This window comes from Trachurus japonicus, chromosome 13 (assembly GCF_045865225.1).
Source record: "Trachurus japonicus isolate A0001 chromosome 13, Traja_1.0".
Taxonomy (NCBI): domain Eukaryota; kingdom Metazoa; phylum Chordata; class Actinopteri; order Carangiformes; family Carangidae; genus Trachurus; species Trachurus japonicus.
The window spans coordinates 1,789,760-1,808,989 of NC_140919.1; the positions used below are offsets into that span (position 1 = coordinate 1,789,760).

The following is a 19,230-nucleotide window of genomic DNA, read 5'->3' on the forward strand; positions in this document are numbered from 1 at the left end:
GGGATCAAAAGATCAAAGAATACTGACCAAAAAGGATTGAAAACAAAAGAAGCGACAGTCTGCCTCGGAGGACGGACCTCACACTCCGCGGTGGGCGGCTGTGGCATGACACTGTGTTTCTCGCACCGCGAATGAGAGCGGGGCGACTGGTTTATGCTCTGTTTGATCCCCCAGCGGGGGGTCAGACTCGGCTCATCTTGGTCAATGGGAAAGGAGCTAAATGCCGGTTGTTAGCGGGTCGACCCGCGTTTAAAAAACCTGTGTCGACCCGCTAATTTTAGTGGGAAAACGGCTTCAGACTGACCTTTCCCTTCTGCGACCAGAGCGGCGGCTCCAGCTGACCCCGCGGGGACAGGCCGGTCTCCAGGCAGGACAGGAAGGCCAGCAGGTGGCCGCCGGGGGGGAAGTGGAGCGGCGGCCGCTGGATCCCGTCCTGACTCACCAGCACCAGCGTCCCGCCACAGTCAGCTGGAAGAACACACACAAACACACACACAACCTTCAACACCTGGTTCACTGCAGCTCACCAGGACAAAGACGAGTCGGTGTGAGTGTGAGTCGGTGTGAGTGTGAGTCGGACTCACGGCGCTGGTGACAGTGGATGCAGACGATCTGCCGCAGAGGAACCGTCAGCGCGTAGTCCCAGTAGATACTGAGAGGGACAAGATGGCCGACGTCACTTCATCAGAGTCACATGTCTGAATGGTGTAATGATGTTATGATGTAATGATGTAAGAGGAGGTGGAGTTACCTCTTCTCCAGGTCGCAGTCTCCCAGTGTGCCGTTGATCAGCTGGTTGGGCGTCCACTTCAGGGTGAGGTTGTCTCCGGCCTGGTGGAGCGACAGGTAACCACGCAACACCTCCATGTCCTTCTTCTACAGAGGGAGGGGGGTTAAACATCACATATTTATGATGAACTGGTGATATAGTGGTGATGTAGTGGTGATATAGTGGTGATATAGTGGTGATATAGTGGTGATGTAGTGGTGATGTAGTGGTGATATAGTGGTGATGTAGTGGTGATGTAGTGGTGATATAGTGGTGATATAGTGGTGATGTATCGGTGATATAGTGGTGATGTATCGGTGATATAGTGGTGATGTAGTGGTGATATAGTGGTAATGTATCGGTGATATAGTGGTGATATAGTGGTGATGTAGTGGTGATATAGTGGTGATATAGTGGTAATGTATCGATGATATAGTGGTAATGTAGTGGTGATGTATTGGTGATATAGTGGTGATGTAGTGGTGATGTAGTGGTGATATAGTGGTGATGTAGTGGTGATGTAGTGGTGATATAGTGGTGATATAGTGGTAATGTATCGATGATATAGTGGTAATGTAGTGGTGATGTATTGGTGATATAGTGGTGATGTATTGGTGATATAGTGGTGATGTAGTGGTGATGTAGTGGTGATATAGTGGTGATGTATCGGTGATATAGTGGTGATATAGTGGTGATGTAGTGGTGATATAGTGGTGATGTAGTGGTGATATAGTGGTGATGTAGTGGTGATATAGTGGTGATGTATCGGTGATATAGTGGTGATGCAGTGGTGATGTAGTGGTAATATAGTGGTGATGTAGTGGTGATGTAGTGGTGATGTAGTGGTGATATAGTGGTGATGTAGTGGTGATGTAGTGGTGATGTAATGGTGATATAGTGGTGATGCAGTGGTGATGTAGTGGTGATGTAGTGGTGATATAATGGTGATGTAGTGGTGATATAGTGGTGATGCAGTGGTGATGTAGTGGTGATATAATGGTGATGTAGTGGTGATGAACTGGTGATGTAGTGGTAATATAGTGGTGATGTAGTGGTGATGTAGTGGTGATGTAGTGGTGATATAGTGGTGATGTAGTGGTGATATAATGGTGATGTAGTGGTGATGTAATGGTGATATAGTGGTGATGTAGTGGTGATGTAGTGGTGATGAACTGGTGATATAGTGGTAATATAGTGGTGATGTAGTGGTGATGTAGTGGTGATATAGTGGTGATATAGTGATGATGTAGTGGCGATATAGTGGTGATGTAGTGGTGATGTAGTGGTGATGTACTGATGATGTAGTGGCGATATAGTGGTGATGTAGTGGCGATATAGTGGTGATGTAGTGGTGATGTAGTGGTGATGTAGTGATGATGTAGTGGTGATATAGTGGTGATATAGTGATGATGTAGTGGCGATATAGTGGTGATGTAGTGGTGATGTAGTGGTGATGTAGTGGTGATGTAGTGGTGATGTAGTGGCGATATAGTGGTGATGTAGTGGTGATGTAGTGGTGATATAGTGGTGATATAGTGATGATGTAGTGGCGATATAGTGGTGATGTAGTGGTGATGTAGTGGTGATGTAGTGATGATGTAGTGGCGATATAGTGGTGATGTAGTGGTGATGTAGTGGTGATATAGTGGTGATATAGTGGTGATGTAGTGGCGATATAGTGGTGATGTAGTGGTGATGTAGTGGCGATATAGTGGTGATGTAGTGGTGATATAGTGATGATGTAGTGGTGATGTAGTGGTGATGTAGTGGTGATGTAGTGGTGATATAGTGGTGATGTAGTGGTGATGTAGTGGTGATGAACTGGTGATATAGTGGTGATGTAGTGGTAATGTAGTGATGATATAATGGTGATGTAGTGGTGATGTAGTGATGATATAATGGTGATGTAGTAGTGATGTGGGGATGTAGTGGGGATGCATTAGTGATGAAGGTCCAAGGTGATGAATAGTGTGTGAGATCTCAGATCTGACGCTCTGGTTTAATCCAAACAAACACAAACATCAAACTGTTGGTTTGTTGTTGCGCGATGAGACAATCTGATTGGACGCTGAGGACACGACAGTGCTCTCACAGCTCTCTGTGATCGTGGCTCAGTGAACATAAACGTTCACAGCTGAAGTTATGGAGATAAAGTCATGATGAGCTGAGATTTCATTGACAATGGCGTCTCCATGGCAACACAGGAGTGTCCTCGTCAGGAGCACAGTGTGTGTGTGTCTGTGTTGAATAAACTCCTTCAAATAACTCCACACTATAAAGCATTAGTCAAACATAATTAAATACTAGCCAGTCATTCATATACGAATCAGTCTAATAATAAACACAGATATAAATGATTAACTCTGGATCAAAGAGTAGTAGTAGGAGGAGTATTGGTATAGTAGTATTGGTAGAAGTAGTAGTAGTATCAGTAGTAGTAGTAGTAGTAGTATTAGCATTAATAGTATGTGTAGTATTTTGCGTACCGGCTGCACCAGGACGTTGTTCTTGCCGTACAGCAGGTGGGTTCTGGAGTTCTGGTGCAGAGACTCCACGTACTCTCGGGCCGAAGCAGCGAAGCGATCCTCGGACACGCTGCCGCTCGACTGCCTCTTACGGATCTGCAGCAGAAGAGAACAGGAGCAACAACACAGTCAAACATCTGAGGAGAACGTTCCTCCTGCTCGTCCTCTGCACCGAGGACACGTGTCCCTCCTCGCGCTCACCCCCAGAGCCGGCCGCCGCCCCGCCGTGACGTCCTGGCTCCGGTGGGCGCCGTGGATACGGTGGCGCTGGACCAGCTCGTTGGCCGACGGGTCGGTCCATAGATGGTCCGATGTCTTCAGCTTGGTGTACTCCAGCGCACAAGGCCCCACTGGCACACATGGAGACACATGTATGTTATATATACTCTCTCTATGTGTGTGTGTGTGTGTGTGTGTGTGTGTGTGTGTGTGTTGTGGTTGAGTGGGTCGTACTCACCCAGCAGAGCAGCCAGGATCGGCCCGAACACCGAGTCGTGCATCAGAGCTTCTCTCTCATAATATTTACTGCAGACACAGACACACAAACCAATTATATTATTGAACATCATCCAGTGTTTCCCACAGGTTTACAAGGAGACTGTGGCGGTAGCGGATCGGACAGGGGGGGGGGGGGGGGGGGGGGCATCGCTATGCGGAGATGAACAGAACGCTCGTCCGACGAGAGGGGGGAGGGTGATAGTTTCGCTTTTACCACGCACTGCTTGACGGAATCAATTTGTGGCCTGTGGTCTTGATTGTGTGGCGCAGCGCCACACATTGGTCTATGCATGGGAAACACTGTCATCAGTTCGTCCTCAGGCTTTTCACTTTGTCATTATTGATTATTGATTGATGGGGAAACTGTGCCGTAACAAGAGATTGAAGATATATTCCAACCTGAGCCAGTAAAAAGTGTAGTGGCCAAAACATAACAACACAAAACTAGATAGAGTTGAATTATACTTAATTTTCTGATTCACCCTCTCTAAAAGACCACTCCTTTGTTGTTTTTATCATTTCACATGATAAAACTGTATTCGTTCAGTGCATTAAGGCGTCTAGCCCCTCCCACACACCTGTTCATTTGCATACAAAGCTGGAGTGAGATCAGAGACGTGTTTCACTGATGTGTGAAGACAAACCATACAGTGGCAAAAATAAGGATTTGATCCGCCTCATTTCACTTGATGAAATGGAAAATAATTAGTTGCATTTATTCATTCTTGATTTTTTAATCTTTTGGATATTGTGTCTCTCTCTGTGTAAATAAATTTACCATAAAAACTACAGACCGCCCATTTCTTTTTGGGGGAGCAAACAGGGCATCAAATATTTATTTTCCCCACATACAGTACCACCGCTGGCAAGTGAACGCAGCAGAAGACTGAGGTCAGTGAAGGCACCGTTCACCCCTCACACACTCTGACCTGGAGTTGTCCACGATGTACTGGACGATCTTGTCCAGGACCTTCTCAAACAGAGCCGTCCGGACCCAGATGTGCTTGATGGCCTGAGCAGAGAGGGGCTGGGGGGGCCGGCTGGTGGTGGAGGAGCCCTGTCTCCTCAGAGGCTCATGGCCCACACTCTGAGTCCTCCTGCAGGGGTCACAGGTCAGAGGTCAACACGGGTCAACACGGGGCAACACACCCACACCCACAGAGGACCGTTTGGACCTGACAGTGTGACATCATCACGTAACAGCAGCTGGATCCAACAGTACAGATGTTCTTCCTCTCTGCTGATCCACACCTTGACCTCTTTATCAAGTCACATGATGATGTGACCGTTAGTACAGGAGGAGGCAGCAGCAGCAGCACCGTTCACTAGAGTTCACTAGAGTTCACTAGAGTTCACTACTGTTCACTAGAGTTCACCACTGTTCACTAGAGTTTATTACTGTTGAGTTCACTAGAGTTTATTACTGTTCACTACTGTTCACTAGAGTTCACTAGAGTTAAACACTGTTCACTAGAGTTTATTACTGTTAACTACTGTTCACTAGAGTTTATTACTGTTCACTACTGTTCACTAGAGTTTATTACTGTTCACTAGAGTTCACTAGAGTTTATTACTGTTGAGTTCACTAGAGTTTATTACTGTTCACTACTGTTCACTAGAGTTCACTAGAGTTTATTACTGTTCACTACTGTTCACTAGAGTTTATTACTGTTCACTAGAGTTCACTAGAGTTTATTACTGTTGAGTTCACTAGAGTTTATTACTGTTCACTACTGTTCACTAGAGTTTACTGCTGTTCACTACTGTTCACTAGAGTTCAGCACTGTTCACTACCTGCAACCGGTCTGCTCTCCCTTCCTATGAACCAGTCTGCCATCCAGTCCTCCCATTAAGCTGGTCTGCTCTCCCTGCCTCCCTTACCTACCAGAAGCTTCCTCCTTCAGCTGTTGTTAACATTTCCATGTTTCCCACATTCTCTGTTATAAACTGTTTTCCTGTCTGTAACAACATCTCTGTCCCGTCTGTCCGTCCTGGGTGATGATCCCTCCTCTGTTGCTCACCCTGAGCTTTCTCCTGGTTTTCCCTGTTAAAAGGGTTTCCATGGAGTTTTTCCTCAGTCGATGTGAGGGTCTAAGGACAGAGGATGTTGTTACGATGGGATGTAAAGCCCTTTGAGACAAACTGGTGGTAAAAGCGGGCTATACAAATAAAATTGCCTTGCTTTGCCTTACTGTTCACTAGAGTCATTCAGTTCACTACTGTTCACCAGGGTTGACTACTACTCTACATTACTGCTCATCATTGCTCAGCCTCTCTCAGCTGATCACTGTCTGAGTTTTATTCTGTCATTTCACACCCAAAACCAGCTGATCTGGACTTGTTCTCTCTCTCATACACACACACACAGCTCTATATTTGTATGTGTGTGTGTGTGTGTGTGTGTATGGGGACTCTCTATAGTCACGATGCTGGAGATCCCCAGTGTGTGTGTGTGTTTCAGCTGAGTCACGATTTCTGCATTCCCCCTACCGTGTGTGACTGTGTCTGTGTGTGTGTGTGTGTGTGTGTGTCTGTGTGTGTGTGTGTGTCTGTGTCTGTGTGTGTATGTGTGTGTGTGTGTGTCCTACCATTGAAGCCGTGATTCACTGACTGAACCAGAGCCACATGCTACGTAGCTAACATTAGCATGAGCAGAAGAAACAGGTTTGATTTCCATACACTGACGCATTAGTTATGAGTTATTACAACATTATGACATCATTATGACATCACATCCACAGGTTATTATAACATTATTAAAATAAAGAGAACATGAATGGGGGGGAGCTCCCTCTGGTATTAAACAACACACACACACAGTCTAGTGCTATAATTCCTTGTCCCCTCTCTCTCGCGCTCTCTTTCCCATCATGCTCTCTGGCTCTTTCACAGCCAGTGGCACAAAACATGTTGCCACGGCAACCAGGGTAAATGAGAGATGGAGCCCTGAGGTGAGACGACAGGGAGAGAGAGAGAGAGAGAGAGAGAGAGAGAGAGAGAGGAGGGGAGGGGACACGACTCTGTGTGTGTGTGTGTGTGTGTGTGATAAAGGCCAATGAGACGTGACGGCTGAACGACATGAAGACGGTGTTGTGATCGACGTCACCCAGGACGACGACTCTGCATATTCTGACTGTGGTTTATTGTTGGTGCATTATTTATACTGATAGGTGTGTGTGTGTGTGTGTGTGTGTGTGTGTTCTCTCTCCCCCCAGACAGACATGTGGCTCCAGCTAATGGACGATTAATGGACCTGCAAACAGTCTGCAGATAAGGCAGTTTATCACACACACACACACACACACACACACACACACACACACACACACACACAGCAGAGTGAAGCTGACCAACAGTAGCAGTGAGAGCACACTTACAATAATTAATAATCAATAATTATTAAATGTACATTGTGTAACTTCTCCTGTTCTCTCTTCATGAAAATGGATTATTTGGTTCTTCAGTCTGTTTTTCATTAACCAGTAATCCCCCCATCAACAAACTGAAGTGTTTGCCGTTCATATCATTGAAAAGTCACCGCGGTAACGCAGTGAGGAGGAATGGAGCGTTACACTGATGCTGCATTCACCTGCAGTCGGGCAGACGGCCGTCGCTAACAAACCAGATGTCATTTTAGTCACAGAAGTCCAGAGAAAGACGGTAAAACAATACCACATCGCCATGACAACGTATTGTCACGTGTATTGTTTTGCCTCGTGCTGACGGACCACTTGTTTACATAGAGGCTTGTTTATGCCGTTACGTGCAGCGGCTGTCGTCCGTCTGCCGTCTGCCCAATTTCACGTGAATGCTGGGAATGCTGGGAATGATGGGAGGAAGTAACGGTCGCCATGGGACCTCAACTCTGAAAAACTCTCCATACAAATGAACGGGAGTCCAAGTTTTATTTCGTGATCCGATTGAATTGCGCCATGACAAAACAATATGACCTCTACCTGTTTAAAACATTACGTTTCATCCAGAGAAATCAGCAGTTTATCGTAAAACTAATGTAAAATAAAATTCAGAAGAATCTGTAACCAGAAAGACTCCAGGTGGCGTAGGTGACGTCACCATGGCGACCACATGGCGTCCTTCCTTTCCCGTGTCAGTTGGTGACGTATTTTTTGTGGGACACAGATCTGTAGTCCTAGAGCGTCTTCACACTAAATACATTCTTCTGTTGCTGTTTTATGATAAACTGCTGATTTCTCTTCATGAAATGTGATGTTTTAAACAGGTAGAGGTCATATTTTTTTCTCATGGCACAAGTCAATCGGATCACGAAATAAAACTTGGACTCCCGTTCACTTGCATGGAGAGTTTTTCAGAGTTGAGGTCCCATGGCGACGTTACTTCCTGCTTCTGCTTAGGCTCTCTATAAAAACTAAAACATAAAAGAAGAAGAAGATGATGCCATTAAAGATGGCAGAAATAATGTCTCTAGTGTGTGTTCAACCAGGACGATTCATATTCACACACACACACACCCACCTGCTGAGCTCCGCCTGCTGCTGCAGCTGCTCCTGGACTTTGCGACACACGTCGGCCGCCGTCTCGTAAACTTTTCCCACTTTGGTGAAGAGAGCGGCGATTTTGTCGCTGCGCAGGAAACCGGCGGCTCGTCTCTTCAGGAGGTGAGTGAAGCAGGACTCGATGGCAGCTGGAGACAGAGAGGAGAACAACTTCAGTTTGATAAACCTCACAACACAACACAGTGTTTATGGGGACACGGTAACGTGAGGGACCGGTCAATAAAACGAGGGACAGGTCAATAAAGTGAGGGACCGGTCAATAAAACGAGGGACCGGTCAATAAAGTGAGGGACCGGTCAATAAAATGAGGGACCGGTCAATAAAGTGAGGGACCAGTCTAGGGCTGACCCGATTATCATATTTTGGTAATCGAAACTTCGCGGGCATAAATCGATTTTAATCGAAGCTTCGACGGCCGGGGGGGTGCGCGATCATAACGTCTGATGGCGGGAGGGTGGGGGGGGGTGCGTGATCATAGCGGAAATAATGAAAGTAATGGCAAACAAACACTGCATATCTCCAAAATCAGGCAGGTTCCCAGAATGCCAAGTAGTCTACTCATTTTAATGTAACAATTGCCGATGAGAGCTAGTGTCAAAAAGGAAAAAGGGAAGAAAAAAAAAAAATCGATCACGGACTTCATGATCGATTACCATGGCAACGAATGAAGCTTCGAAGCTTCGATTTTTTTGGGTCAGCCCTAGTCCAGTCAATAAAGCGAGGGACTGGTCAATAAAGCGAGGGACTGGTCAATAAAGTGAGGGACCGGGACCAGTCCGGGGACAGGATAAGGAGCGTTGTCCTTTAGCCTGGTCCGTCTCTTTGGTTTGTCCCTCCTGGACACCGTAGGAACCTGATGCAGCTCAGTCGCAGCAGCAGAACATGAGGCACAAACACATTATTATGAAGTGTGTGTGTGTGTGTGTGTGTGTGTGAGAGAGAGAAACCCCCAGAGACACAAACACACCCACTGTAGCTGTGATCCATCCATTAGCCCCCCCCCCCAAACCCCCCCTCACTGTAATTGCTGCATTAAGGTTTGACCATAATGAGCTTTTTAGAGCTGATGGTAAAAACAACACTGTTGTTGAGCTTTAGAGGCAGAGTGTGGCCACTCTCTGTGTGTTGCAATATGTTTTAATACTGCACAGACATATAGAGGACGGCTGTATGAAGACATAGAGGACGACTGTATGAAGACACGTAGAGGACGGCTGTATGAAGACACGTAGAGGACGGCTGTATGAAGACATAGAGGACGACTGTATGAAGACACGTAGAGGACGGCTGTATGAAGACACGTAGAGGACGGCTGTATGAAGACACGTAGAGGACGGCTGTATGAAGACACGTAGAGGACGGCTGTATGAAGACACGTAGAGGACGGCTGTATGAAGACATAGGACGGCTGTATGAAGAGACGTAGAGGACGGCTGTATGAAGACACGTAGAGGACGGCTGTATGAAGACATAGAGGACGGCTGTATGAAGACACGTAGAGGACGGCTGTATGAAGACACGTAGAGGACGGCTGTATGAAGACATAGAGGACGGCTGTATGAAGACACGTATAGGACGGCTGTATGAAGACACATAGAGGACGGCTGTATGAAGACACGTAGAGGACGGCTGTATGAAGACACATAGAGGACGGCTGTATGAAGACATAGGACGGCTGTATGAAGACACGTAGAGGACGGCTGTATGGAGACACATAGAGGACGGCTGTATGGAGACACATAGAGGACGGCTGTATGGAGACACATAGAGGACGGCTGTATGAAGACACATAGAGGACGGCTGTATGGAGACACATAGAGGACGGCTGTATGGAGACACATAGAGGACGGCTGTATGGAGACACATAGAGGATGGCTGTATGAAGACATAGGACGGCTGAATGAAGACATAGGACGGCTGTATGAAGACACATAGAGGACGGCTGTATGAAGACACGTAGAGGACGGCTGTATAGAGACACGTAGAGGACGGCTGTATGAAGACATAGAGGACGGCTGTATGAAGACACGTAGAGGACGGCTGTATGAAGACACATAGAGGACGGCTGTATGAAGACACATAGAGGACGGCTGTATGAAGACACATAGAGGAAGACACGTAGAGGACAGCTGTATGAAGACACGTAGAGGAAGACACGTAGAGGACAGCTGTATGAAGACATAGGACGGCTGTATGAAGACATAGAGGACGGCTGTATGAAGACATAGAGGACGGCTGTATGAAGACATAGAGGACGGCTGTATGAAGACATAGGACGGCTGTATGAAGACATAGAGGACGGCTGTATGAAGACACGTAGAGGACGGCTGTATGAAGACACGTGGAGGATGGCTGTATAGAGACACGTAGAGGACGGCTGTATGAAGACACGTAGAGGAAGACACGTAGAGGACGGCTGTATAGAGACACGTAGAGGACGGCTGTATGAAGACACATAGAGGAAGACACATAGAGGAAGACACGTAGAGGACGGCTGTATGAAGACACGTAGAGGAAGACACGTAGAGGACAGCTGTATGAAGACATAGGACGGCTGTATGAAGACACATAGAGGACGGCTGTATGAAGACACATAGAGGACGGCTGTATGAAGACACGTAGAGGACGGCTGTATGAAGACACGTAGAGGACGGCTGTATGAAGACACGTAGAGGACGGCTGTATGAAGACACGTAGAGGACGGCTGTATGAAGACACATAGAGGACGGCTGTATGAAGACATAGAGGACGGCTGTATGAAGACATAGGATGGCTGTATGAAGACACGTAGAGGACGGCTGTATGAAGACACGTAGAGGACGGCTGTATGAAGACACGTAGAGGACGGCTGTATGAAGACACGTAGAGGACGGCTGTATGAAGACACGTAGAGGACGGCTGTATGAAGACATAGAGGACGGCTGTATGAAGACACGTAGAGGACGGCTGTATGAAGACACGTAGAGGACGGCTGTATGAAGACATAGAGGACGGCTGTATGAAGACACGTAGAGGACGGCTGTATGAAGACACGTAGAGGACGGCTGTATGAAGACATAGGACGGCTGTATGAAGACACGTAGAGGACGGCTGTATGAAGACACGTAGAGGACGGCTGTATGAAGACACATAGAGGACGGCTGTATGAAGACACGTAGAGGACGGCTGTATGAAGACACGTAGAGGACGGCTGTATGAAGACATAGGATGGCTGTATGAAGACACGTAGAGGACGGCTGTATGAAGACACATAGAGGACGGCTGTATGAAGACATAGAGGACGGCTGTATGAAGACACGTAGAGGACGGCTGTATGAAGACATAGAGGACGGCTGTATGAAGACACGTAGAGGACGGCTGTATGAAGACACGTAGAGGACGGCTGTATGAAGACACATAGAGGACGGCTGTATGAAGACATAGAGGACGGCTGTATGAAGACACGTAGAGGACGGCTGTATGAAGACACGTAGAGGACGGCTGTATGAAGACATAGAGGACGGCTGTATGAAGACATAGGATGGCTGTATGAAGGCACGTAGAGGATGGCTGTATGGAGACACATAGAGGACGGCTGTATGAAGACACGTAGAGGACGGCTGTATGAAGACATAGAGGACGGCTGTATGAAGACACGTAGAGGACGGCTGTATGAAGACATAGAGGACGGCTGTATGAAGACACGTAGAGGACGGCTGTATGAAGACATAGAGGACGGCTGTATGAAGACATAGGATGGCTGTATGAAGACACGTAGAGGACGGCTGTATGAAGACACGTAGAGGACGGCTGTATGAAGACATGTAGAGGACGGCTGTATGAAGACACGTAGAGGACGGCTGTATGAGGATACGTAGAGGACGGCTGTATGAAGACATAGAGGACGGCTGTATGAAGACACATAGAGGACGGCTATATGAAGACATAGAGGACGGCTGTATGAAGACACATAGAGGACGGCTATATGAAGACATAGAGGACGGCTGTATGAAGACACATAGAGGACGGCTGTATGAAGACACATAGAGGACGGCTGTATGAAGACACATAGAGGACGGCTGTATGAAGACACATAGAGGACGGCTGTATGAAGACATTGAGCCTCCATCTGCAGCTGTGGTGTCCCAGTGGGACGTGGTGCTGCTGCTTTATGGCTGTAATATCCTGGTTATTGTTGCTGCTGCTGCCGAAGCCTCAGAGGGAAGAAGCAGCAGCAGACTGTGATGTAGTGGAGTCAGACCTGGGCTGGTTACCAGCTGCAGGTTAAACCACCACCACGCTAGGAAACAGTCACACCGTGCAGATCCAGAGTTAACTCATTGAGTGCCGTGCTCCTTTCCAAAGTTTTAGTCAAGTGTACCAGCAATTTTGACGATTTTTGTAGAGCCACAGTGTATTCTATATTATTGCCACCAACACATACTTTGACTCATTTGAAAGGTGAAACTTTCTGCTTCAAATGGCCACAAACCGTTTGTTTCTACGTGCCTCTGTTCCTGAGAAAACTCAAGCTAAACATGGCTGGGTTTCACCAAAATCCCTGTTTTTTTTCTAGAAAAGGAGATAGAGCGTCTTTTATGAAAGGTGCTCTGTTTGTGTCTGTCGCTCTTCTGACATTCGCATTTCTGGATCAAAGGGCTTGTGTAAGATAAATATATACAACAATTGTTGTTCTATTCACAAAACCACCATCGGGGGCGGGGGGGCGCCACTAAACAACAATAACACAGACGCACCGCTCCGCGTCACAGCCTCTTGCCGCGGAACGTGATGGTCTCTGGGCTCCTCACCCGAGTGTCCAAGACATACGGCCGGAGATCAGATGACACGACTACAAAGTCGATCATTGACCTCCGGCCTAGGGTGTCCTGGTGCCACGTGCACTGATGGACCCTTATGCTCGAACATGGTGTTCGTTATGGACAGACTGTGGCTAGCACAGAAGTCCAATAACAAAACACCGCTCGGGTTCAGATCGGGAGGCCGTTCCTCCCAATCACACCTCTCCAGGTAACACTGTCGCTGCCCACGTGAGCGTTGAAGTCCCCCAGCAGAACGATGGAGTCCCCGGTTGGGGCACTTTCCAGCACCCCTCCCAGGGCCTCCAGGAAGGCCGGGTACTCTGCACTGCCGTTCGGCCCGTAGGCCGAAACGACAGTGAGAGACCTATCCCCGACCCGAAGGCGCAGGGAAGCGACCCTCTCGTTCAGTGGGGAGAACTCCAACACATGGAGCTGAGCTGGGGGGCTATGAGCAAGCCCACACCAGCTCGCCGCCTCTCACCATGGGCAACTCCAGAGTCCAACCTCTCTCCAGGAGTTGGGTTCCAGAGCCCAGGCTGTGTGGAGGTGAGCCCGACTATCTCTAGCCGGTACCTCTCAGCCTCCCGCACGAGCTCAGGCTCTTTCCCCCCCAGCGAGGTGACGTTCCATGTCCCTAAAGCCAGAGTCGTTGTCCGGGGATTGGGTCGCCGGGGCCCCCGCCCACGGCTGCCACCCAGAGCCCAGCGCACCGACCCCTCATGGTCCTTCCTGTGGGTGGTGGGCCGACTGGAAGGCCCACGTCGCTCGTTCGGGCTGCGAGCCCCGACCCCAGGCCTGGCTCCAGGGTGGCGCCCCGGTGACGCCGATCCGGGCGACGTGAACGTCCTTGATATTAATCCACTCATGAGGGGACCAGTTTGCCTTGGGAGACCCGACCAGGGGCATTAAGCCCACGACAACATGGCTCCTAGGGTCATTCGGGTGCTCAGACCACCTCCACCACGGTAAGATGGCAGTTCAAGGAGGGACAAACTTTACTATTTGAACAGAAGTCAATTATTTTCAAAATGAGAACGTTCAAAGGTGGAAACTGACGTTCCAACGTCAGCAACAACGCAAATTACTATGATGTACTATGATGTATTATGATGTACTATGATGTAGCTGAAGCTGGTCTGCTCTCCCTGCCTCCCTTACCTACCAGAAGCTTCCTCCTTCAGCTGTTGTTAACATTTCCATGTTTCTCACATTCTCTGTTATAAACTGTTTTCCTGTCTGTAACAACATCTCTGTCCCGTCTGTCCGTCCTGGGTGATGATCCCTCCTCTGTTGCTCACCCTGAGCTTTCTCCTGGTTTTCCCTGTTAAAAGGGTTTTCCATGGAGTTTTTCCTCAGTGGATGTGAGGGTCTAAGGACAGAGGATGTTGTTATGATGCCATGTGAAGCCCTTTGAGACAAACTGTTTGTAAAAAATGGGCTATACAAATAAAATTGCCTTGCTTTGCCTTACTGTGATGTATTATTATGTACTGTGATGTACTGCGATGTACTGTGATGTACTGCGATGTGAACCGTCTCTGTTCTCTCTGTCTGTGACTCAGGAGACGAGTTCGTGCTCGTTAACAGATCTAATTAAGACAAAGTTAATTATCTTCACTCGTCTGCCGTCCGTCACTCTCACAGTCACACACTCATCGCTTCCTGTCGGGCGGCGTGTCGCCACGACAACGCCCCTGGTCTGACTGAAGACGAGGAGCAGCAGCAGCACAGCACACACCATGATGATGATGATGATGATGTCGTTTAGACTTCCTCTGCCACGAATAAAACCTCAACTCCCTCTGAGCTTCCTGAGCCCTCAGAGTCACTGTGTGTGTGTGTGTGTGTGTGTGTGTGTGTGTGTGTGTGACGCTGCAGTTCCTATGAATATGTGTGGCGGCCTGGGAAAACCCGTCGGATGTCGCTGACGTTCGATTGTGGCAAATGGCCAAAATAGGTAGAAAAGTAGCTACTATTCCCACGATTTTGATATTTTGTGTGATTCTGGTACTTTGAACTCTCTACTACATCGTGGTGAATAAATATTTTAAGAAAACAAAACGGAAAGTACTTATTTTTATGTTTTTGTGGCGAGTAAAGCGTTTCATTTTCACCTGAGACCAAGGGGGCAGTTGTGGGTCTGAGAAGTGAAGCTCACTTCCTCGTTCAACAAACTGCAATCCCTTCTTCTTCCTCTGGGGGCTGGTGTCAGAAAGCAGCATTCTCCATAGACCCCCATGTTAAAATCGCCGATTTCACATCCTCAGTAAACATGATCAAAGCCTGGTGTCAGGACGTTTTTTCGTCTCAATCGATAGTTTCTACCCCCGCACACACTCTGAGGGGGTTTAACTCTACCGTTTGACTGTTATAAGGTTAAAACTCTGGCCAATTAGGGCACAGAAACGTTGAGTGACAGGTCCGAGCAGCTCCGTGGACAGCTGCTTCGACGCCAGTGGGCGGGTTCTCAGCCGGCCAATCCAACATGGCGCTGTTCAGGCCGCCATGTTGGAGTCACAAAAACGACTCCCCAAAACCAATGGGTGACGTCACGGACGCTACGTCCATTCTTTTTACAGTCTATGCCTGAGACACAGAACAGCTGATCTGCAGCAGCAGCGCTAGAGGAGAGGACGTCCGTTGTTGTCGTAGAGGTAACATTCAAGGACCCTCGGAAAGCAGAGAATCCCACGATTCAGATGCTTTTTTACAGCTCGTCTCTATCATAAACGGTTCGGAAGTTATAATATGTTGTTGATGTTTTGTAAAACATGTGCAAGTGCCGATGATGAGTTCGGTTTAGCGCCGATGCTAAGTTCTGTTTAGCATTGATGCTACGTTCGGATTAGCATCGATGCTACGCTCGGTTAGCGTCTGTTCCCGTACCACGTGATTACACGCACCCTATACGGTCCCTTCTTGTCACAGAGGCACCATTCAAAGACCCTCGGAAAGCAGAAAATCACACGATTCAGATACAGTTTACAGCTCGTCTCTATCATAAACGGTTCAGAAGCTGTTTAATGTTTTGTAAAACACTCGTCTTTAGAGGGTTAAAACGGCAACGATCTAGTTAAAGCCATTTTTCTCACTTTTCAGTTTTTTGGTCATAATAGATTAAAATGCCCATAACTTTTTATCTGAGAGGGATATCTCAGTTATTCAAACAGTTATGAATGGCTAAAAACCTCTAGTTTGTGGAAATATCAAAAAATGAAAATGTCAAAATCCCACCATGTGAAGGGTTTTCTCAGGCCACCACACATATGAGATGATGCAACACGAGAGCAGAGCAGGTCGATCCATCATGACGTGGCCGATCAGAACCACAAGCAGCTGCTGTATTGATCGGCAGGAGGAGCGATGAGGCTGAGTTACTGCTCTCAGCTCAGATCAGAGGATCATGAATCTATGAAATGAGCTGTGAAGATGAAGATAATAAATGTTCTTATTGATACAGAGCTGCTGTCCTCTGCAGCGCCACCACACGCCTCGACACTGGACTGGAGCGCAGCAATAAACACAAGAAGACCATAACATCTAAAAGATAAAAACTATAGACAATCATGCACATGTTATAAAGGAATAAATATTTAAGGGATAGTTCAACATTTTGGCAAACTGGCCCATTGCCATAATAATCCCTATAGTCATAGCAGTAGGTTCGTTACCTTTAATTGTCGGTGCAAGCTGTTTTTAGAACGGCGGAGCAGAGCCGTGAGCTGCTCAGAGCTACGCTACGGAGGCTCATTATGGGATTTCTTGGTTTCCCTCATCAAACTCATCAAATACACAATCCAACAACTCCACAACGCTCTGGTGGACAAGTTGTGAGCTGCACATTCACCATGCTATGAGATAATAACACAACGTTACCACACAGAGTTGTTTTAGAGAGAAATTCATGCAAAACCGCTGATGCGCGCTGCCTTCAGGGACAGTTTTTCATCAACAGTCTCTGTATTTCCCTCTGATATTTTTTGTTATTTAGACTAGTTGAGTCATTTTCAGCCAATAAAAGCTCTAAATGACAATATTTTTATTTCAATTTTGGGAGAAATGTTGTCAGTAATTTAATTTTACTCAAACACATACCTATAAATAGTAAAACCAGAGAAACTGATCATTTTGGGACTTAATTTTTTTTCCAGAGCTGTATATATATATAAATACACTGTATATATATATATATATATATATATATATATATATATATATATTATGTCCATGAGCTTCAATATAAAAAGAGGATTTGAGTCGATCTGTGCGACATCATTGTTGTTTATTGTTGTTTACTGTTCATCCACCAGAGAACTGTAAGAATAGATTTATATTAAAGTGAGCAGCTCTGACACCGTGTGTGTGTGTGTGTGTGTGTGTGTGTGTGTGTGTGTGTGTGTGTGTGTGTGTTTTCTCTGGAGGTTTCTGGCTCTCACGCCTTTTGCTGCTCCTGCGTGGGATGGGAGGATGTTGGAAAGAAGAAGGAAGAGGAGGGGGGGGGGGGGGGGTTAGAGGTGGTCAAGGGGGGGAGGGGGTCAGATGGTTGGCATGGCAACAGGAGGAGGAGGAGGAGTGATGAGGGGCGGAGCTTAGTGAAATGTAATTATCAGCCTCAGTGAGTCCGTGGGTCTGAACTTCTAGACTTCCCGTCTCAGTTTATAGTTTAAAGCCTCCGTGAGTTTGGCAGCGTTGCCACGGAGACGGGATCTAATCAGCGGAAATACCCGATGCTTCGCTACAGCCTCGTCAACGTGTGACCTCCGACTCACCGCCACTCTCACTGAGGAGGGGAGGGGGGAGGGGGGAGGGGGGGGTTCAGGAGGTTCAGAGGAGTTCGTCTGTTCATCCTCAAAGTCTCAGTGATGATGTCATGATGACACCAACCACACAACCACCGGCTGATTGGTCCGTTCATCTGGACTCAACGACAAACTGAACAAATGAAAAATCCTCAGGGTAGATGTTTGTGTTAAAGCTCCATACAGTATAAAGGTAGATGTTTGTGTTAAAGCTCCATACAGTATAAAGGTAGATGTTTGTGTTAAAGCTCCATACAGTATAAAGGTAGATGTTTGTGTTAAAGCTCCATACAGTATAAAGGTAGATGTTTGTGTTAAAGCTCCATACAGTATAAAGGTAGATGTTTGTGTTAAAGCTCCATACAGTATAAAGGTAGATGTTTGTGTTAAAGCTCCATACAGTATAAAGGTAGATGTTTGTGTTAAAGCTCCATACAGTATAAAGGTAGATGTTTGTGTTAAAGCTCCATACAGTATAAAGGTAGATGTTTGTATTAAAGCTCCATACAGTATAAAGGTAGATGTTTGTGTTAAAGCTCCTTCAGAATAAAGGTAGATGTTTGTGTTAAAGCTCCTTCAGTATAAAGGTAGATGTTTGTGTTAAAGCTCCATACAGTATAAAGGTAGATGTTTGTGTTAAAGCTCCATACAGTATAAAGGTAGATGTTTGTGTTAAAGCTCCATACAGTATAAAGGTAGATGTTTGTGTTAAAGCTCCATACAGTATAAAGGTAGATGTTTGTATTAAAGCTCCAGACAGTATAAAGGTAGATGTTTGTGTTAAAGCTCCTTCAGAATAAAGGTAGATGTTTGTGTTAAAGCTCCTTCAGTATAAAGGTAGATGTTTGTGTTAAAGCTCCATACAGTATAAAGGTAGATGTTTGTGTTAAAGCTCCATACAGTATAAAGGTAGATGTTTGTGTTAAAGCTCCATACAGTATAAAGGTAGATGTTTGTGTTAAAGCTCCATACAGTATAAAGGTAGATGTTTGTGTTAAAGCTCCATACAGTATAAAGGTAGATGTTTGTGTTAAAGCTCCATACAGTATAAAGGTAGATGTTTGTGTTAAAGCTCCAGACAGTATAAAGGTAGATGTTTGTGTTAAAGCTCCATACAGTATAAAGGTAGATGTTTGTGTTAAAGCTCCATACAGTATAAAGGTAGATGTTTGTGTTAAAGCTCCATACAGTATAAAGGTAGATGTTTGTGTTAAAGCTCCATACAGTATAAAGGTAGATGTTTGTGTTAAAGCTCCATACAGTATAAAGGTAGATGTTTGTATTAAAGCTCCATACAGTATA

General features: G+C 46.5%; 2 protein-coding genes across 3 annotated transcripts in view; one reads left to right on the forward strand and one right to left on the reverse strand.

Moving 5' to 3' along the window:
- Positions 1 to 19,230, forward strand: part of LOC146975212 (protein NLRC3-like) — a 347,620-nt gene that overhangs the window by 248,484 nt on the left and 79,906 nt on the right. The gene's annotated exons all lie outside the window — the stretch shown is intronic.
- Positions 1 to 19,230, reverse strand: part of LOC146975225 (small G protein signaling modulator 2-like) — a 55,358-nt gene that overhangs the window by 16,402 nt on the left and 19,726 nt on the right. For both annotated transcript variants that reach the window (XM_085794717.1, XM_085794716.1), the window contains exons 3-10: positions 8,287 to 8,455; positions 4,722 to 4,889; positions 3,752 to 3,819; positions 3,496 to 3,644; positions 3,256 to 3,390; positions 752 to 876; positions 585 to 652; positions 305 to 468 (exon numbers count right to left, since the gene is read on the reverse strand). In XM_085794717.1, the coding sequence (XP_085650843.1) occupies positions 305 to 468; positions 585 to 652; positions 752 to 876; positions 3,256 to 3,390; positions 3,496 to 3,644; positions 3,752 to 3,819; positions 4,722 to 4,889; positions 8,287 to 8,455 (1,046 nt within the window). The remainder of the gene's footprint in view (positions 1 to 304; positions 469 to 584; positions 653 to 751; positions 877 to 3,255; positions 3,391 to 3,495; positions 3,645 to 3,751; positions 3,820 to 4,721; positions 4,890 to 8,286; positions 8,456 to 19,230) is intronic.